This window comes from Nyctereutes procyonoides, unplaced genomic scaffold (assembly GCF_905146905.1).
Source record: "Nyctereutes procyonoides isolate TBG_1078 unplaced genomic scaffold, NYPRO_anot_genome, whole genome shotgun sequence".
Taxonomy (NCBI): Eukaryota; Metazoa; Chordata; class Mammalia; order Carnivora; family Canidae; genus Nyctereutes; species Nyctereutes procyonoides.
Genome location: NW_026575120.1, coordinates 36667063 through 36689614, shown reverse-complemented (window position 1 = coordinate 36689614; position 22552 = coordinate 36667063). Strand labels below are relative to the sequence as shown.

The window sequence follows — 22552 nt, the reverse complement described above, 5'->3', positions numbered from 1 at the left end:
CGCCTAGGTGGCCCAATTGGTTGAGTGTCTGACTCTTGATTTTTGGCTCAGGTCATAGATCTCAGGGTCATGAGATTAATCCCACATTGGGCTCTGTGCTTAGCACAGAATCTGCTTCAGATTCCCTCTCCCTTTGCCCCTCTCCCCATAAAACAAATAATAAATATTAAAAAAATAAAACAGGCAACAGTCTGATGTGTGATTAAGATGGTGAAAAAACAAAAGGCAGAAAATTTGACTCTTCCTTAAATTGCTTTTATGGCCACATATTTTTAGTCTCAGGGCTCTAAAGGTCATTAGAGACCAAGCAGGTATTAATGAATTAACAGGACACATACTCTATCAAACTACTAGTTTGTTTATGCCACTGTCGCTGTTATTTCTACCCTTTATACACACCCCAAACCACATGCACATACCTGTACTATGAGATATTACAAGTTTGGGCTTCCTTAGTGTGTACCTAGATTTCGTCAGTCAGGAGTAATAGGCCACAAAACTGCCACTTTTGATAAGTTCTGAATATTAGCACTGAGGAATCATTGCACAAAGTGACAATCATGGGAAACTCAAGGACCTAGCTTTGATGAAGAAGGCAAAGTTAGTGGTGATATTGAGACACAGTAGATATTATTTCTCTGGAGAGAAGAATACATAGAGGAGTAAGACTATTTTTAGACTATGTCATTGAGAAAGGTTTTCAAATATTCTATTCATAAGCAGGTATTACATTTTCAGACATTTCAGGCTAGTAACATGTGGCCTACTAAAAACTTGTATTAAATATATATTTCATTAACTCAGCTCCAGTTCTGGTTTCTGTGTAGTAGGATTTGAACCAGACATGAATGATTTTTCTTCTCTTAAAGCCTTGCCCTCTTGTGATTCTGCTGAGAGCACAAGGAACCAACAATAATTTACTATATGCCATAATCATCCTGTTTTGAGAAAACTCCCTACAACCTGACAACACACATTTATTATGGTTGATTCTAGGCATTTAAATATGAAAACAATTAACGTGCATTTGTAGGGAATATGACAAATGGGAATTTGCGAGCAGACCAATTTTTCACTGACCTGCATTCAAGAACAATAACTCAGGTTGGCCTCCCCAATTTTTAAATGAGTTGATTTCCTAGTATTTATGTGGGCAGGTTGACGGATGAGAATGACTTTAGTGTAAGCTCCAGAGTCGCCTTCTTTTTCCACTCCTCCAGGTTGTACTTTTGTGCTGATTCAGATGTGCACCCCTGTGCATTCAACCGTCCGGTTAATATATTGAGACGAGAAAGCAATAACTTTTGGTCATTACATGAATTGTAGAGAATGAATTGAGGGGTGCAGGTGAATAAACTTTTAATGTGGGAATAGATCACTGGGTGTAACTTTGTACTGGGTCCAGATAATCCTACTTTGCATTGTGCATAGCACTTTCATGTATCCCACCTCTCTTCTGTATTCTCACTGTCATTCAGGTTTAACATCAACCCCCTTACCAACACAGAGTGATATTGTCCCCATTTTATAAATGAGGAAATTTGAGTCACAGGTTGTTAAATGAATTGTTCAAGTTCATATTTCCTGAGTCCTCTTTGCACCTAGGTCGGATCCATCACTGGTGATTTACATAACTATTTGTAAAAGCTTTGGACAGAGTGAAATATCCTATCTCAAAATCCTTTAAAAGAAAGTGGCATTTTCCTTGAACTTGGGCAGCATCAAAACAAAGGAGATAGAATTAACACCTTAGCAATGAAAATCATGTTGCAAGCCCCACCCAAGACACTCCTTTCTACTCAGCAGGACCCAGATCATACAGTAGAATCCACATAGCTTTGTAGAGCAGGTAATCCAGGTGTCATTTATGCTCACTGTGATATGATTTCTGGGGTGACTATAAACCAAATGTCAGTCACTATGGTTCTCAGGATACTTGTAATAAAGATTCAAGGTGGGGGACGCCTGGGTGGCTCAGCACTTTCTTCCGCCCAGAGTGTAATCCCTGGGTCCTGGGATCAAGTCCCACGTTGGGCTCCCTGCATGGAGCCTGCTTCTCCCTCTACCTGTGTCTCTGCCTCTCTCTCTGAGTCTCTCATGAATAAATAAATAAAATCTTTAAAAAAAATAAAATAAAGCTTCAAAGGGGAAAAAGATGTATTTAGCATTCACAAAGTAGAGTAAATGGTTAAAATAGAATTTTTGAGTGTCTGCAGATTCAAGGATGAAAAAGAAAGAACAGTGATGAAAGGGCAGGATGGCTTGGTTGCAGAAGGCGTAGATTGCATGCAGGTTTCTCAGCAGTGAGCTGCCATTATGTCCTCTAGATTGCTTGGAGGCCAAATTGTGAAAAAGTGGAAAATATTTGGAGAATACTAGGCTTAAATTAAAAGAAGGGGAGATCAAACTGGGGAAATATCCAGTATGTAGATTAAAATAGAAGCATCCACATAAAAGGGCTTTTCTGTATAACTCTACCCCAGGTCAAGTTTGTGAAGATATTTTTACTTTTTTTTTTGGTGGGGGGGAGCTGTAGTTCATGGGAAACTCAAGGTACAAATTACACAGAGAGGAGGTAAGTTCTCAAGCGTAATTCTTCATCGAGGAACTACACTGAATTCTTTCCTCTTCCAGAGAAGAGAGGGCAGAGATTTTCTGGCTGTAAGATTTAGAAACAGCCAGAAAATGGGACAAATCAGTGCTTTAACCCCCTTGACAAAACAAGTCTCTGGAGATTACTGTATAACATATAACAGTTTGTACCTTGAGTGTCCCTCTAAATGCAGCAGAAAAATATATGCTGCGGGTTATCTCGGTTAGTAACGAGGACAAAAGAGGACAGTAGGGTTTAGATTCTGACTCTAAAATGAAGGAGTTCCATGGTACTGGGAGCCCCTGCAGACTCTGCACCCGAGGATTGGTAAATGATGTCAAGACTTTTTTCAGTTTGAACACTGGCTGCTAGCACCACAGAGGAATGGAAGAATCCAGATTATAAGTGCCAACAGCTTAGATTTTCAAGGAGACCTCCGTCTCCTCAGTTAGCTATGTGTGGGCAATTAAGAGAAGCAGTAGTCGGACCAGAATCAGGGGGTGTTTGTCGGAAAGCTGTGTCAGGGCTGACATGGTGTTGTGCAGACCCATCTCGCAGAGGTCTCCTGTGATGTGGTTCATCGTATGAAGTGTTTTGAACACCATGGAAGAGGACATCCTGTGGCATCACCACAGTTCATAATCTCCTGCTGAAGGTGAAGCCAGGAATGGGAAATAATTACTGTCCCTCATTTACACTGAGGCAGAGTGGAAGCTCTGGCTGTATCCAATAAATCTCTCTTTGATGGAGATTCATTAGTACTATTGTTGTGTCTCAGCAGCCCTGGTGTCAACGTCACGCTTTGGCTCCCTTCTCAGTTTAATTGCAAGGTTTCACTTTGGGCAAATCTCACTGGCCTTTTTCAGTCATCTGTTTTCTGGACCCATTTAGTTGCAAATTAACAACCTCTCAACTATCCCTAAATCTGGTTTTCCTTCTGTGTGTGTATATGTATGTGTGTGTGTGTGTCAAAGAATGTACTTAGAAAAAAAATTAAACAAGAAGGCTTTCTGATTATTTCTTTAGCCCGCTACAATTGATAATAAACTTTTATTTTTAGCCACTTAAAAAAATATATTGGGGCACCTGGGTGGCTCAGTGGTTGAGCATCTGCTTTTGGCTCAGGTCATGATTCCAGGGTCCTGGGATTGAGTCCCCCATTAGGCTTCCCATGGGGAGCCTCCTTCTCCCTCTGCCTATGTCTCTGCCTCTCTCTGTGTGTCTCTCATGAATAAAAAAATAAAATCTTTAAAAAAAATAAAAAATATATTTAGAATGTATTGGTGGCAGTTTAAATGTGACATGTTAATTAAGAAAAATTTACACTTGTGGTGTTTGTAATTGACCTGCACAGACAAGGATATGGTACAGACAAGGATAAAGTTTTATTTCCTACTGCCTTGTCTGGTACATGCTAATTACTACGTGAATTACCTAAATAGGTTTCACCCCTTATAGAAGGATGGGATAGATACATTACTCACAGGGGGAAATCTGGTTTGTGCTTGTAGGACAAAGAAAGGACAGTGATTCTGGCTTTGTTCTTGTTCTGGTTCTGCTGTGATTCTAATACAGCGATGAGCCCTCCTCTCACCTGCCCCAAGTTCTGAGTTCTCTTTTGTTGAAAATGAGTGACTTTGAATGAAATCATCTCAGTCTCTTTCATGTCTAGCGTTGGTCCTCTTTATTCTCAGTAGCAAAATTGTACTGTTTTGTTTTTCCTCCTGAATGCCTGTGAAGAGCATTTGAGGTCCAACGCACATGCCTTCTCCCCTCCAAGGCTTGAGCCCATCTCCCAGTAATCCCAGTATGTCTTCTCCCTTTAACATCTCCCCCAGCCTCCTGCTGCTCTTACTCATTTCCAGTGGCCACTTCAAATCATATCCTTCATGAAGCTTTCCTAACAAAATGTGATTTCTCTTTCCTTTCAATTCCAAAAATGGGCTGTGCAGCCTTTCTGCGTATTTACCTGTTAGCATCTTTCCTTGGTGCAGATTTCTTACTCCCTGCACTAGAATGCATTTGCCTCAAGGGTTTGGTGCCTGTTACCTGGGATGCCTCCTAGTAGGCTAGAATAACACCTTGCGTGTATTATGTCATTAGCATTCTTGTTTAAATTAGCACGTGCATTTTCCCCACGTGAATTCTGTCACAGAGTCAACTGCATGTTAGTGAAAGATGCTGAGGCAAGAGTTCTTTATCATAAACCTTTAAAACAATTAGGATAATAAAAGATAAGTTGAATTTTATTGGTGAAAATAGCTGTGAAGTCTGCCAGAAGTTGATGAGGCTTAAAGTAATGCCATTCGGGATGTGATTATAAGCAGAGATGGTTGCTGAGTGTAAGAGTGTGTTGGAGTGGGCCCTACCGAGGAATGGTCCAGGGATGCCTGAATCTAGAATCTCACCTTATTGGGGATTTGGAGTTTTAAAGGAACTCACTCTTCCCCTAGTTCATTTCTCTTGCCCATTTCTTCACTGCTCTGAGCATGAGGCAAGGTCTGAAACATTTCATTTTTTGGTCCTCCCTCCCTCTTTTAAAGATGTATTTATTTATTTTAGAGAGAGTACACACAGGGATCTCAAGCAGACTCCTCACTTAGCGCAGAGCCCAGTATAGGGTTTGATCTCACAAGCCTGAGATTTGACCCAAGCTGAAATCAGCTTAAGCAACAGAGTCACCCAGGTGCCCCTTGTTCCCTTTTTATAGATGTTGAAGATCATATTAAACTATATTTTGAGGACAAGTGTCATAAAAACAAAGGGAAATGAAATTGGTTCTCTCATTGTGTGTCTATTCATGAAACTTTTAAGATTTGCTTTGCAGAAAGAGGGAGAACAAAGAATCCTAGTTCTATTTTACTGTGTCCTATGGGGTGTTCTTACAGTATTACCTAAATGTAAAAAGTGCATTCATGTTTGTTGCAATTGTTTTGCATCCTTATCTTACCCACTTAACTAGGTTGTATACTTCTTTTAGTTGATGAGCCCCATAGATTTTATTCCCATCCTATTTAGTAAAATCCTTAACACGAGATGTTTAAATGACTTGAGTAATAATAGGACTCTGGGACAGCCCTGGTGGCCCAGCGGTTTAGTGCCGCCTTCAGCCAGGGTCGTGATCCTGGAGACCTGGGATCAAGTCCCACGTTGAGCTCCCTCCGTGGAGCCTGCTTCTCCCTCTGCCTGTGTCTCTGCCTCTCTCTCTCTCTCTCTCTCTCTCTCTCTCTGAATGAATGAATGAATGAATAAATAAATAAATAAATAAATAAATAAATAAATAAATAAATAAAATCTTTTAAAAAATAATAGGACTCTGTATCAAAGTCACTCCATCCTTTTTGTATTCAGACCTTACACATTTCTCTAGCATTGTCAACTAGAAGTAACTAATGAAGTGGTTACTTAGCCTTGGAAACAAGCTTATTTATAGGTTGGTAAGAAATAGTGGATTCTTGGTGGGGGGAAGCAAAGAAGGAACAATGAGGAAGGAAGGGAAGGAGGGACGGAAGGAAGATTGTATAGGTCATTTGAAGAAGCCACTGCCATTTAAAAAGGAAATAATGAGTAGGAAAATAGGCAAAAGAGAGTGAAATTGTTGGTTTTCACTGAAGGAAATCCAATTTCACTCTTGAAAATGCAGAACAGTAACAGCACAGTAGGGATGGAAGCCAGATTTCTGCTTCTTAAGGTGATTAGAAAGGAGTTTTGAGTGAATTCCAAGAGCACAATGGCAGTAGACATATTAACTTTTAAAAAAGAAGTTTATCAGTGATTGAGGAAAAACTAGAGGTGTAGAGTTTTATTATCAAGGCAGCCTTTATGTCCAAGGTGTAAAAGAAGTCTGTCTGTGTCGAAAGTCAAAGGAAGCCTAGTAGCTGCAGAGACCCAGAGAGAGGTGGGGGATGTGGGAGATAGGTGCATACAGTGTGCGATGCCATCCCTCAGGCGGCTGGAAGGTGGAATCCAGAGTAGACGTCAAGGCTTTTAAGAGAGGTATGTTTAGCTCTACCTTGAAAACCAGGAACGAAGATCAAATGAGAGGTGTGGCACTAGGCATTAAGGTGGGAAGACACTTATGGATGAAGGCACTAACCTTAAGTGGCATGGATCTTTACCAGTACATCTGTGAAAGCATCAGCAGGTAAGCCACTGGGTATAAGATTGATTTAGAAAGTTTAAATACCTATGAAGGAGAGGGTGTTAAGATACTAAATAACTTCTGAACAAATTTTACACCACAGCAAGGACTAACTGTGGAAGATTCCTCAGTTATGACTTCTTCTCTAGCAGAATTCTGGAGAACAGGGGACAGTGTGGATGGGGGGGGGGGGCGGGGAGGCGGTTTGACCAAGGGCAGTGGAGCCTCGGGCAGTAGCTCTGAAGTCCCCATCAGTTGTAAATTCTACCGCAAATAATCATAACTATGTGTAAGTACTAATGATTTTGATCGATCCAAAAAAATTTGCTGAAGCAGGTTAAGGGTCACTCTTCACATAATGGCTCCTTGGTGATTCAATGTGCTTCGTAAGATCGAGAGGACACCAGGGGGACAGGTTCATAGTTACGGGGCCTGGGTGTACTTAACACCATCATCTCTTGGTGCTTTGTGCTGTGTGAAGGACTGTTCCTGATTTACTTTAATTCTTATGGCAATCACAAATCATTTAGAGTGTCACAGTTGAAATTTTACAGTTAGCTGTGTTTTCTGTTTAATTTTACCCATGAGCATATTTTTAATGAAGAAGATAGGAATAGAAGAAGAAAATGCTAGTAGTACCTCAATAACTATTATAGTTGCACCTCAACAATCTGAAAACTCCCGTGTGGCTGGGCGGGCAGTGGGGTAGCACTGTCCTGTCATTCAGTACAGCCAAACACATTTAAGACAAATTTGTTACCTGGAAGTCAACTGATGTATTTTGCCAACTTCATTTCTCATTAAGAAAATGCCCTTGTCTGCTTGGTCTGCTTCTGAGTCTCCTTCTATCTGCTCAATGATCTGATCACAACCAAGAGCTTTATACAGGTCTGACTGCCATTGCTTCTCAAATGTGCATCTCCACCTGGGCCTTCAATGATTTGCCCTCACATTGGGAATGAACACCTTGCTCCTCTCTGTACTGCTCGTCCGGCTGGAGGATCTGGCCTTCACCAGGATGCCCCTGTACTTCCTGTCGTAAGCTCTTTGTACCTGCCTTTCCCTCTGGTAGGAATACTATTCCTCGTATCTTCCAGCAGCCCTCCCACATAGCATAATTCAAGTCGCAGCTTGGGTAGTGCTTCTTCATGGAGTCTCCTATCTAACTAGTAGATCTAAATTAGCATCCCAGCATTCCAGCACTCACTCTGTTCTGTTTTCTTCAGTGCCATCATCCCTGTTTGATATCATCTCATTAAATTATTGCTGTCTTCCCCTCACAAAAGTTAAGCTTCATGAGAACAGGGACTATTGCCTGTCTAGTTCTCTACTAGATCATGAATGCTGAGCAAATATTCGTAGAATATGAGCTTTCAGTGGGGTTGGGTTAGATGGCAAGTGCTAAAATTAAATCAGGAAAGAAGGATTAGCCTAGGCTTGGTCTTGTGAACCTTCTGTTGTAGCTGCATCATTAAGAATAGAAAAAGGCTCCACTGAGATTAGTTCTTCCAGGAAGAACTAGGAAGAGTAGACACAGCAGCAGAGTGGGAGAGTGACATGAAGCTGGCTACAGTGGTGTGGCTGGAGGCCTGTGTCAGACCGAAGACACTGTTTCAAAAGTGAGAGGGAGGGAGGAAGGGAGAGAGGGAAGAAGGAAGGACAATGGAAGGAAGGAAGGAAGGAACGAACGAACGAACGAACAACAGGTCCAGAATGGAGTCTTGGCCCCACACAGCAAACTAAGACTTTACTGTGCTTTCAGCCTCTCCCTGAAATGTGACCTTTAACCAGTCCATCTGGAATCTCTGATCAGCTCTAGTGAGGTAGTCTGCGGGATAGGACCCACCCACACCCTAATCCGCAAAGTGGGTAACCTCACCTGAAACAATCCACTCTTTGTTAGAAACTTCTTCCTTCCTCTCCACCACCTTCAGCCTGTAAAAGCCTTCCTTTCATTTGTGCAGCTCCTCTAGCTCCTTCTTACTTGCTGGGTGATATGCTTTCCCAACGCAGGAATCCTTTAAAAAGCCAGTTAGATCTTTAAATTTACACAATTGAATTTTATGGTTTTTTTTTTTTTTTTTTTTTTTTTTTTAGCCACATAGAAGATGTAGAAGAGGCAGTACCTAGGAGGGAATCAAAGATAATACCTGAGGTGAATCTAAAATGAAACATTTTGCCAAGTGAGTTTCTGTTTAACAGTCTGACTATAAATAAGATATGCTTGGAGAGCTCCCTCAAAACAAAAGTTCAAGGAACTCTGTTCATCACTGTGATCCAATTCTGCTGTCCCTAAATCCAAGAATTTTCCATGTGTGTGGAGTCCACCACTAGATGAAAGGCTAAGCTTTCAATCCATAGTGAAAACCAAATAGTCTTCAGTTCACTGTTGTCAGTCATCCCTGATTCAAGGCCACTGCCCTAGAATGGGCCATTTATTGATGACCTGACCTCCACGGCTTCCATTCTCTGCATCCCATCTTCTTTTCTGGGCTTCTACAAGACAGCAACTGCCTTTTGAAGATTTATACCCCCCAACCAGATGTGATCTTTCATTTCCCTGAATCTTCAGAGCACCTTGCATGTCGGTTTAAGCCACTCATAGCCTTGGATTGTAATATCTGTATAACTGCCTCTGCCCTTTCCCTAACTAGATCATAAATTTCTTAAAGGCAGAAACTGGGTCCTGATCATTCTTGAACCCTCTAAATCACAATTGACATCCCTTGGACATCAGTGAACCAATGTAAAGCTTGGAAGGAAGAGGTGGTGGGTTTCTAATCTCCCAAACCGCCATAGTCATAGAGAAGATGTGTCCTAGAAGTTTGGAAAGGGTTACATGAGATAGTGTACATAAAGTGCTGGGCACAGAGTATAATAAGCAATGGACATTATTATGGTGATGATTTTTATGGGTGGCCAAAATATCAGCCTCAAGAGGACCCAAGAGTGGCCCATCCTAAGTGACTATCTGTCATCCTGGTATCGATAACATTCTGAAATATTGACTGTTGTAGAGCCAATGAGATATGATAGCAAAAATTCAGCTGAGAATACAGGCCTATATCCTTAATTAAGAAAAAAAAGTGAACAGTGGAAAATCACTTCTGAGTCTTATAAATAGGAAATTGGATTTCCTAATGGGTAATTTAAAATACTTTGGGAACATAAATATACCTGGAGCACTCAAGCTATAAGTTGGTGACTCAGAGAACGAGGGCACAGAATCCTGAAATAAGCAACAGCAAATGGCCACTTAAGCTCTTAAAGAGCAAATTGCAGAAAATAAATTAATTCACTTAAATATGCATGAATCTCCTGAGTGGTGGAATATGCTGAAATGGTGCTGAATGATTTCCTTTGTTGTGTGTGTTCTGAAGTATTAATAATGCCTTGTGCTTTGTGCCCTGTACCTTTGATTAGAACAAATCCCAGAACCTTTTGCCTTTTTAAATTGTTTTTAAAGCAATTTTGATGATAAAACAGGAAATTCCAGTCAAAGTACAGATTGGACTCATTGATTTGGAAAAGTGGACAGCAGGTTTTGCAAAGGATAGATGGATCTCAAAGGGAATGGGAACTGATTCAGATTAAATTGTTAGAAGAGATCTTTGGGGAGGCTGACATAATTTTGCAGAAACTTCTTAAAAGTTTGAAACTTGTCAACCTTTCCCCCGAAACACATGCCAAGATTTTATCAACCTCTCTGATACTGCATGGCACAGCAGTTTACATTCCAAGAATCTATGCCATTGTAGACTACAGGGTATATTTAAAATATTTGTCAGAATTATTACTCAGTTATTTCCAGCACTTTTCATATCCTTTAATTTTCATTGTGGGAACCACAGACATGAAAATGCTGGGGCTTCATGTCCTAGCATACTTAAAAACAAATTCTACAGTCATATAATTGAATAAGTAAAGGAAAGGGGGCAGGAAGAGGAGGCAGAGACATCAAAAGTAGAAGCAAATGATCAACTAAAGGACTGTAATGTTTGAGGCCATATTCTAGCTGATGTTTTTAAAGGAGAGGGCTTTAAGGAAGTTACTGTTTGCCCAGCACACACCCATTATTAGAGCAGCTTTCTTTTATGGCCACGTTTCATTTTTGATGACAACCAGTGAAGGGGAGCTTGGCGGCAGAGGGAGGGCTGGTGCCAAGAAGACCCGAGTGATGGGGTGGTTAAGGCTTAGAAAAAAATTTGGCAGCCCTGCCTGAGAACAAAAATAATCAAAAGAATTGCCAAGAACCATAAAACCAGGGGAGTAGGGATATGAAATGCATCAACTTGATTTTCTGAACATGGAGAAATATTAAATCTATTCTAAGTCTGTTATGATGTCCATGTATTTTTCTGTATTACAGGAGTTTCTGTATTATAGGAATTTCTATTTTGCCTTAGGGCTATGAATAGGATCAAGTCAGATCAAGCTTTTGTTTTTTTTTTTTTTTAAGTTTGGAAAAACATACTTTTCTACATGGTTTAGATAATTTGTAACTTAGGTGTGTGTGTGTGTGTGTGTGTGTGTGTGTCCCTATTGTTGAATATTTCCTTTGATGCCAAAGGCTCATCATTTATATGCTAATTTGTTCTCTTGGGAAGCTATGATCTGTCACAATTACAAACAATATTTGAAGAGAAATCTTTTGTAACAACTATTAAATGAAACAGCACATTCCAAAAAGATGGTGTAGCATCTGCAAGAATATGTCATGATAAGTCAGAAGTATTGACGTAGCTCAAGTGCACAGCAGAGGTGCTGATGAGAGATGCTGCTAGAAATGTAGGTGGGGTCAAATCACGAAGGGGTTGTGAACTGTGAGAGGAAGTCTGGATTTCTCTGTAGGCAGTGGGTCGAGATCGTGAACAGAGAAGGGAAACAATCACCTTTGTGTTTAATGAAGATGACTCTGGAATCATTGTATGAATTGGATTAGAGAAAGATATAGTAAATATTTTTTTTCTTTTTAAAAATCAGTTCAAATAGGAAACTAGAACCTTATGTCAGTTATCTGACTAAGCATTCAAACACAGCATTCCTTTTACTCTAAGGGTAAGATCTGTTGAGTGACTTTTTTTTTTTTTAAATGATGGCTGCATTTAATATATTATCTTTTTCAGTATGTACCATTGACTTTTACAATTCCAAGTTCAGGGGTGCCTAGGTGGCTCAGTTGGTTGAGTCTCCAGTTCTTGGTTGTGGCTCAGGCCGTGATCTCATGGGTGCCTGAGATCAGTGGTCAGGCTCTGTGCTCAGAGGGGAATCAGCTTGGAGATTCTCTCCCTTTGCCCCTCCCCCTGCTTGCATGCTCGCGTGTGTTCTCTCTCTCTCTCTCTCTCACTCAAATACATATTTTAAAAATGTGTAAAATTCCAAGTTCAACTCCATGTCTGCTCATAAAAGAGTGTATTCTCATCTTCAGTCACATAATTTGTGGGATGACTTGGTTCTTTCCAACAAAAACAAGCCTGGAAGTATCTCTTATCTTTGTAAAATGTCCCAAATCTGTTTCGGTAATTTATTCTGTCCTGTGTTCTGTCCCAAACAGATGATCTACCAGTTTCTTGCTTAAAACAGGGTCATGCGGGCAGCCCGGATGGCTCAGCTGTTTAGTGCAGCCTTCAGCCTGGGGCGTGATCCTGGAAACCCGGGGTCGAGTCCCACGTCGGGCTCCCTGCTTCTCCCTCTGCCTGTGTCTCTGCCTTTCTCTCTCTCTCTCTCTCTCTCTCTCTCTCTCTCTCTCTCTCTCTCTGTCTCTCATGGATAAATAAATATAATCTTTAAGAAAAAAAAAAAACAGGGTGATGCAATTTAGAGGACCAAATGTACTATCAGTGAAGTCCGTGGACATTAGAAAATCTTCACAATTCCAGCAATTGCACTGCTGGGGATTTACCAGCAGTGAAAGATACAGATGCAATGAAATTGCGGGACACCTGCACCCCGAGGTTTCTAGCAGCCATGTCCACAATAGCCAAACTGTGGAAGGAGCCTCGGTGTCCATCGAAAGATGATGGATAAAGAAGATGTGGTCTATGTGTACAATGGAATATTCCTCAGCCATTAGGAATGACAAATACCCACCATTTGCTTTGATGTGGACGGAACTGGAGGGTATTCTGCTGAGTGAAATAAGTCAATCAGAGAAGGATAAACATTCTATGGTCTCATTCATTTGGGGAATATAAAAAATAGTGAAAGGGAATAAAGGGGAAAGGAGAGAAAATGAGTGAAAATATCAGTGAAATAAGTCAATCGGAGAAGGACAAACATTATATGTTCTCATTTATTTGGGGAATATAAGTAATAGTGAAAGGGAATAGAAGGGAAGGGAGAAGAAATGGGTAGGAAATATCAGAAAGGGAGACAGAACATAAAGACTCCTAACTCTGGGAAACGAACTAGGGGTGGTGGAAGGGGAGGAGGGCAAGGGGGTGGGGGTGACTGGGTGACGGGCACTGAGGGGGGCACTTGACGGGATGAGCACTGGGTTTTATTCTGTATGTTGGCAAGATGAACACCAATAAAAAATAAATTTATTATAAAAAAGAATATCAGTGAGGGTGACAAAACGTGAGAGACTCCTAACTCTGGGAAATAAACAAGGGGTAGTGGAAGGGGAGGTGGGCGGGGGTGGGATGGCTGGATGATTGGCACTGATGGGGGCACTTGACGGGATGAGCACTGGGTGTTATGCTATAATTTGGCAAGTGGAACTCCAATTAAAAAAAATTTTTTTTAAATCTTCACAATTCCATACCTAGAACCACACACCCACTCTGCTGCATTTCACACTACCTGCTGCTGCTTATAGAAGGATTATACTTATAGGTAGAATTCAAGTATTACCTGTAGAGATGTACTTATGTAGATACCAACTGTTCATTGATGCTTCATTAAGAGTATATGCCCTGGGATCCCTGGGTGGCGCAGCGGTTTGGCGCCTGCCTTTGGCCCAGGGCACGATCCTGGAGACCCGGGATTGAGTCCCACATCGGGCTCCCGGTGCATGGAGCCTGCTTCTCCCTCTGCCTGTGTCTCTGCCTCTCTCTCTCTCTCTGTGACTACCATAAAATTTAAAAAAAAAAAGAGTATATGCCCTATAATAAATGAAAAGTGGACACTTTTAAGAACTTACAGTATGAAATAGTGTTCTATCGCCATTATTTTTCTAGTGATTAACTTTTCTAATAGCTCTGCGAGATGTTTTTCTAATCAGTGCACATGAGCCATCATCAAAACTAGAATTCCTAATTCTGAGCCAAAACAGTTGGAGACCAACCAAATTAGGACCTTTAATAAGGTTTATGGGTAAAAAAAAATCCATCAATCATTCATTCCCTTCCCAGGTCTGTGTACATTACTGAACAAATTTGTCAAACTTTTTCTACTAAAAAACCTTTAAGGAATTTGAATAGTATACCTATTAGCATATAGTATTATCTAATCAAAATATGATTAGTGAGGGTGAATCAGCTAATGTATTCATAATTTTAATCGTGTTAACAGCTCTGAAATTGGCTGATAATTGCTTTAGAATTAGAAGTTCTAATTTGTACATTGGTAATGTGTTTCCAATCACCAGCCAATATAATAACAATAATACATTATATTTCTCTCTTCATTGAGATCATGATGGACATCTGAGATAGGATCTTTCCACCAGAACTGGATATCAAACTTTTTTCCTTAATATTTTAAAAACTTCTGAAGTTTCTGAAGATGGCAAGGCCATGTTTCGCCTACACTGGTCAAGCCTCTCCTGTTTTCTGTGGTTTTAATTCAGGGGAAGTCTGTGACCAGGAACAGCCTCCTCCATGTCATTATCACTGTCAGCAGTTCCCTAGGTAATATACCAAGCAAAAATGCTCTGTACCCCACCGAAAGCCAAAAGCTTGGCCACATAGTTTTATCCATGTTTATGGTAGCTATCCATCAAGTTAATATAAATCAGAGAGACTTCAGAGAAAAAGATTCCATTGCCTCTGAATATTTCTAACAATGTGTTTTAAACCTATAAGGTCAAGTATGTTAACACAGTGATTTTAAACATTTTATTAAATTGCAAAACCCTTTGCTCAACCACAATTTTACCTAGAACCATAAACCATAAACGTAGATAAACAACTGTTTTGTTTGAAGTACAATACTGCTGTTACAACAGATACTAACTTATCACATACTTTTTTTTTAAGTCACTGAAATGAATTCATAACATTGCACATACAATTCTTACGTTGGTTATGGCCTCTGCTTTATTTTTTTCTGCAAGAAATAATAGCTAATAAATACAAAGTGAATACTTCAGGCTTCCTGAAGTGTCAGAAACTCTTTTGAGGCACGTCTATGAATTGTCTTCTATAATCCAGCAATGTGAAGTAAGTTTCGCAGGTGAGTAACTAAGGTATAGAGATGAACTTTGTTGCCTGGGGTCAGGAAGCCTCTAAGCAATAGAGCTGGAACAGACCTCTGGCCATCTGATTCCAAATACCACCTCCTACTAAAAGTAAAAATAAACCTTCACTAGGATCTCAGAATTCACAGGGCTGCTATAGAGAGGTTTTTGTCAGACATATTTGAAGAGAATCTTGTGGAGAATTAGTTGCCTTATAGCTTTCTGATAAATTAGCCCACAGGCCAGGGGGGTTGTCTTAGTACCTTCTTTTTTACCATTTGAACTATTTTTGAAGTAAAAGAGTGTATCAACCATGGCTGCACAGTGGAATCACCTGGGAGGTTATAAAATGTACTGAAGCCTGTACTCTTCTGTTCTACATGTGGAGGGTCTGATTTAATTGGTCTATCTCCGTTGTTACCTGGATGTTGTATTTTTTTGCTTTTTGTTTTAACTCCCTAAGTGTTTCCTGTACAAAGTTAAAGAGGGCTACATTTAAAGCTAAGCCACCTTTCTGCTGTGATCATGCTCTGCTCACAGAAGGCATACATGAGATGGGTATACCTGAGAGTGGGATGGGCTACTCAGATCATTCCAGGTTACGTTTTCCATGCCTATCACTACATGTTTTGCCAAAGGGTGGTGGGCAAATAGACCACCTGGGAATATGGAGTCATTTTTTTTCCTATTTTTAATTTAAATTTTGTTAACATACAGGGCAGTATTAGTTTCTGGAGTAGAATTCAGTGATTCATCATTTTCAATACAACACCCAGTGCTCATCAAAAGTGCCCTCCTTAATGTCCATCCCCCATCTAGCCCATCCGCCACCCCCTCCCTCCATCAACCACCCACAGTTTGTTCTCTATCACTTATGGCTTGTTTCCCTTTCTTTTTCTTTTCTTTTTTTTTTTCCTTTTCCCTCTTCTCATATGTTCTCTGTTTTCTTTCTTAAGTTCCACATATGGGGATCCCTGGGTGGCGCAGCGGTTTGGCGCCTGCCTTTGGCCCAGGGCGCGATCCTGGAGACCCGGGATCGAATCCCACATCGGGCTCCCGGTGCATGGAACCTGCTTCTCCCTCTGCCTATGTCTCTGCCTCTCTCTCTCTCTCTCTCTCTCTCTCTCAGTATCATAAATAAATAAAAATTAAAAAAAAAGTTCCACATATGAGTGAGATCATATGGTATTTGTCTTTGACTTATTTCACTGAGCATAATATCCTGTAGTTACATCCATATCATAGCAAATGGCAAGATTTCCTTCTTTTTGATGGCTGAATAATATTTGTGTGTGTGTGTGTGTGTGTGTGTGTGTGTGTTTCTGTGCATGCCACATCTTCCTTATCCATTCATCAATCAATGGACATTTAGGCTCTCTCCATAGTTTGGCTATTGTTGTTAATGCTGAGTCTTTAAATGACTATTCTTCTATAATTCCACAGAACCCAGTATTCCCCCAAAATTCTCAAATGAGCTCTTGAAAAACACTCTCAGTTGGTCCTGTTCGTTGTACATATGTTTTATGACCCCCTAGCTTTACACCTTTGTGATATGAAAAACAATAAAATCTCAAGTTCGGACAAGCACTATTTTGGATAATAGAACACAGGCCTGGAAATGTTAACATTCTGCATGAAGGAAGCATCTTGTTTGTTTATTTAGCAGTAGTGGCTAAAAAACCTATTCTTCATATGGGTCTCTTACTATTTCTTTCATGACCCACATAGCTGCTTTCAGCTAGAGGATATGCCCTTAGGACTATGGCAGAGCCAGATGATTAGTGTCTGGGCAGGCGGTGGGGGCTCGTAGCCCTAGCAACATGCAGGTACATACATCCACACATACATGTACAGGTCCATAGAGATGGGGAGGGAAGGGAGGGAAAAAAAGAGAAGATTGATTTACATGCCTATCACTACATGTTTTGCCAAGGGGTGGGCAAATAGTTTAGCTCTCTTTTCTGTGATTGCATGTGCGGGCAATCATGCTTCCGTCTAGAATAATTAAACATATTCATTTGTTTTCTCGGAAATAACTAAAAGTAGATTATATGCCATGAAGCGATTTTCACTTCAGAAAACAAATACTTGTTTAGTAGTAGAATACCAACTCCCCCAAAACATGCATTCACTCCTCTTTCCCCTCCTACTAATTTTGGTGTGTTCATTTTTTTTTTAAATCATGGCTGTTGAGTTCTAGTAAGTTTACTTATGCTGTGATATTAAGGATGTTTCTTTTATAAATTCCTAATTTAAATTTATATTGTGTTTACTCCTTTTTTCCCTTTTTGCATTCAGATTAAATGATAATTTTTTTATATAACTTTATATTTCCTGTAGATAAGTTTTCTTTTTTCTGAGGATTTTGTTAGAACCTGGATTAACAGAATCCTTGGAAGCATGCAGACAGATACTTGCCTAGGAAAGACATGAATGGAGAGAAAAAATAACCAATGTGCTCAAAATCAAAGCCTTCCAGTCGCTGGCGGTAGAGAGCAGAAGAGAATTCTCTCTTGGACAGCTCGACCATTAGTAACTGTGGACTATGAATGCACAGAACAATTAGTATTGAATCAGGGAATCCCTAGAGTTGTACTTAACTTTTTTTTTTCAATTAAAATATGTCATGTGCAATATTAAAGTAATTGAAATTATTACATCAAATGATACACTGACCTTATAGTAAATGTGTAGAATTCTCTAAAACAAACTTCCCAGCTAGCTGTTCAATAAAACCTTGACGCATAGGGAAGGAGAGTAATGTTATGCTTTGGCAGTTTATTTGTTGGTTTTCTGATCCAGGCTGTTGCCCAGCCAGGGTTCTGAGAGCCCTGGGGTCCTTGTTGGAATCCTTTTAATACTTCAACCTCTAGATAATTGAAAAATAAAATCATTGTGGTATACTTGAGGAATTGCAGGTCAGGATTGATAGATTACATCCTTTCTTTCTCTTTTTTGTCCAGATTGTCATCCTGCTTTCTCATCATTCTAGCACCCTCACTGCTTCTGGATCTGAAACATCCGTCTCTGTATTATTCTTCACTCTTTATTTCTGTCACTGAGGTTCAATTGGCTGCATGGACAGAAAGGATGAGAGGCTGCTTGAAGCAACAAGCTCCACACAAGGGGGAAAAAAAAACGCATCTCTCCACTGTCAGCTCCTTAAAGTACTAACTGTCTCAGACAAAGGCCCGGAGAGACTGCCAACCTCAGTGGCCTAGGTGAGCTAGCATTCATCAGCCAAAAGAGTCTGGCAAGGCATCTCCTTCCGTGCAGAGCATAAATAGCCAAGAGGGTGAGGACTGCAGGGCAGCTGTGTCTTTTTAGCAGTCTAATGGGAGAAAGAATTTCCTTCATGGGAAAGCTTTATCTTGACAGTCAAATGGCCCTGATGATCAACTGCCAGGCTGGCCCATCCCTCCTGTTTGTTTCAGGATTTACCTGTAAAGAAATAGCCAGTCTAATGAAACATGCTTATTGAACATCTGATCAGCTATGACTTGTTTTCTAGCCTGGTACTTGGGCCAGGACAAACAAGTGTAATTCAACTGTATGGGAAAGAGAGTAGTCTGATCCTACGACGGCAGAGTTTGAACTATTTTGCCCCTGTTTCTGCAGTTACATTACATTGGCCATTAGCAACCCCTGCAAAAAGGTTAATCAATCAGTCCATCAATGCGAAATAAAATAAAAGTCTGGGATTCAGGACCAGAAGCCTTGACCTTTCTCCTCCTTAAATGCTTTAGCTGATTTACAGCAGTTCCTTGCTCCAGACCAAGACGACAGACGCCTTTCTTCGCGCTATGGTCTGACTGCGGTACGGCGCCTCTGTCTTCAACCCTTTGTCCTCTACCTTCAGCAGACACTAAATCTACCTCCCTGCAGAAAATTACTTAACTTCCTGGGCCGGGAAGTAAAAAATCAAGTGCCATAAAAAAGTATTCTTTTGGTTGAGTCAGACCCAGAATCCACAGGAATGATGTATTATGAATCATTTTATCAATGAATCACTTGTCCACTTCAAGAACAGACATTGTACTCTGCCTGGCAACAAGCTAAAGTAGATACAGCCAGAGAAACAGAATTATTTCAGCAGTTCAGCCTTTGTGGGACGTAATACTTAACAAGGATGTTTTAATTAAATTACAAATTAGAGCTGTGTCTTGCCATTGCAAAGTGATTTCTGCTTTTAGAGCAAAGGTGGTTTTCACTGTACCCAATATGATCTTTTGCTGTGTGAGGCAGAGGTAACAAGGCCTATGAGCAAAGCCTCGTTGTTGGACCTGCAGTGCCATCTACAGAACAGATTGAATAATGTAGGTTCCACTTCTTATGCACTTGAAGTAAGGCAGCCACAAGGGAATTCAGCTGTGTATGTGTTTAGATTTTACAGGAGGACTTTGTTACTACATAAAGAAAAGGTTATATGTTTGCACAATGCTCTTATCCTGCTTAAGTCTCTATCAGATTCCTCAGGGAATGGAGTATTGAGTTTTGGGGGCTTTTTGTTTTTTGTTTTTGTTTGTTTGGTTTTTTGTTTAACTGGAGCACCCCTTTGTTTCAAAAGTCCATTTGATAATCTCTGTAAGATGTATTTTAACTTTCCGGTTACTTTGGATGATTGCATGGGACTTAGTATCAGTCTCATGATTGATTGATTTATTATGTCTACTGCTTATATCCATCTCTTCCTGCCAGAAGAACATAACCATTATGAGAGAGAGATTTCTTAATCTACCTTATTTACTGATTTTTCTTAAGAACCTAGAACGATGTTTGCACAAAAGCAGGTAGCCAGACACTTGTGTGTGAAGGCATCAGTAGCACTGTACTTTGCTAGGAAGAGGACCAAATACCAAACGTGGAAAGTCATTTACCTGTTTTGAGTCTTAGGTCCTTCTGTTTCAAATAGGATCCAATATTCTTCCCATCAGTCTGTTATGAAAAGCAAATGAAATAATGAATAGCAAAGCACAGTAAGCTGTAAGGTACTATATAATTTAGACATTTCCCCTAAATATTGTTTTTGTTTTGTTTTTGATAGATTACTAGAAATGTAAAACATTTAAAACCCCCTAAATCCCCCATAATTTTCTGAGGTACTTTTAAAATGTACATATCTGGGCCCCAGACCCTGTAGGTTGGGACCTGGCAGTTGTCATTTTGTAAAAAATTCGGATGATCCTGAAGCACACTAAAATTTCTGAACTTCTGGCATGGAAAAGAGGTGGTAATCGAATTGAATCCAAAATGAAAATGCTTCTTTAATATTATCCCCCCCCCCCTGCAAAATTACTTTCTGATAGGAAGCTGTTTCTGATAAAATGTAGAAGGATAAAATGTATTTTCCTTTCTTTGTTATAAGGAAAATACAGAAAAAAATGAATTGATCTGTAATTATTTAGCTTATCGTATAGTGTACTACCTCTTAAAATTTCGAATATAGACATATGTAAATAAAGATTCCCTTAAAACATCAAAAGTATTCAGTTAGCAATTTTATATATATTTACAAAATGTAGAATATAAATGTTGTTAATTTAAAAAGGAAGCAAAGGACAAATCTAAGCTTTTGTAAGACTGATTTTTAATTTTAATTTTATTTAGGAAATGCCACTGTTAATTTGTGTGCTAAAATGCTAAAATGCTGTACAGTATATTAATATGTTTTAGCATATTACAAAAATAGTTAAGTCCTTAGCCTTAAGGTTATTTCTCTGCCATCCTCTTTTCTTCAGCATTTTTTTAAGGAATAAATGGGAAAGATCGTATCTTTAAGGTGAACAGATTAACCATGCAAGAATAAAAAAAAGACGGGGTTTTTTTTTTTTTTGATAATAGATTTATAGATAGATATATGCTTCCATAGCATGTAAGTATCTCTCAGGCCACTTAAACATGTTTATACTCATTTTTATATTTGGTTTTGCTTTGAGGACAATGTCTGTATACTGTGACATTATCTACCCAATAGCACTAGCCTTATTGTATGAATGAATGAATGAGTTGTTTAAAACAAAACAGGAGTACTTTGGATAGTGGCAAAAGCAGAATTTGCAAGCAGGTGGTCTTAGGTGCAGATTCTGGCTCTATCACTAGATATCTTCCTTTAACTCATTTTCTGAATATTATATACAGTCATGTGCTTATCAGTTATTCATATATATTCATTTATATAGTCTTTTTGGGGAGAGGGTGTCCATATACCAAGCACCACTGTGCCATACTGTCAAGGATAAATTAAATCCCAAGAATTCAAGGGCTCCCATGACACATTTGGGAAGGGGGTCATAATATAATGAACAGGTAAAATACAAGTATGACAAACAATCAAGATAAGTAGACACCATGATAAATGGCATGGAGGAGATGAGCAAATTAAAAATAGAGTAATTGAGGAAGGTCATACTAGCTTAGGTTTCCATGGAAGGTCCTTTTGAAGAGGTGAGATGTAAAGACTGAGAAAGAAGTTGGAATGCAGAAAGCTGAGGGGAAAGAATTCTGGACAGAGCGGAAGGGAGGGCTTGGTGTATTGGAAAGCCAGAAGAGGGGCCTGGGATGGGGAGAGTGGTTGAATGGGGCATGGCTATGAGATCAAAAGGGAAGCACCAGTGAAGCCTTGTCAGCCATGGGAGGTGTGTACATTCTGTTCTGAGGTCAGTAGGAACCCATCTAAGGGCTTTAATCAGGGAGTGGGCCTGACAAATGATCTACATTTGTAAAAGATGACTCAGAGAGGTGTCATTACACCTCCAAAGTATTTTTTGAATCTTCCCTTCACGTCCAATTCTAATACTCCTGTCTGAACGGAGTTCCTCATCTCTCATCCCATCTACTGATTGTCTCTCAGCCTTCAATTCTATCCCTTCCAGTGTGTCCCTCACAAAACTGCCAGACAAAACTATCCAAACTATCCTGTCACTCCCCTGAAACATCTGATGTATCCCCTTTGTGTGCATGTGAGATGAAGTCCAAGCTCAGTAACCAGCTCAGGAGCCTTTATGGCCTGGCCCCATTTTCTTAGTACCCACACCCACTTTGTTTAGGAACAGTTCCCTGTTCCTCCCAGCTTGTTCCCACCTCCCTGTCTTCCTATACTTCCATCTGTCCTTGCTCTTTTGGACTAATTCCTCATTTAAAAAAAAAAAAAAAAAAAGCCTTCTTGTACTCCTTACCCCCACTCTCACTACAATCCAGAACTTACCGTACCATATTTCTGTTTAATGGCCTTATCTGCCTGGTAGCCAGGGGGCTTTCTGTAAATGTAGGGTAGAGATTTGGAGCAAAGACAGCCATGCCAATGAATGAGATGTTGGCTGAGCGCCCAGCTAGCGTTGGAGCACAGTCTTCACAGACAGCAGTTGCTAACCAGGTCATCATTCACTTGCCTTCTCCTTCCTTTCCCACTTGTCCCCCG

General features: G+C 40.0%; 1 protein-coding gene across 3 annotated transcripts in view; it reads left to right on the top strand.

Annotated features, from left to right (window-relative positions):
- The window catches only part of TPK1 (thiamin pyrophosphokinase 1), a 316037-nt gene that overhangs the window by 237677 nt on the left and 55808 nt on the right, over positions 1 to 22552 (top strand). The window contains exon 8 of one of the 3 annotated variants that reach the window (XM_055335381.1): positions 18099 to 18157. The exons of the other annotated variants lie outside the window; for them this stretch is intronic. Within the exon in view, the coding sequence (XP_055191356.1) occupies positions 18099 to 18127 (29 nt within the window). The 3' untranslated portion in view covers positions 18128 to 18157. Of the gene's footprint in view, positions 1 to 18098; positions 18158 to 22552 lie in introns of those variants that run through there. 3 annotated transcript variants of the gene reach the window in all.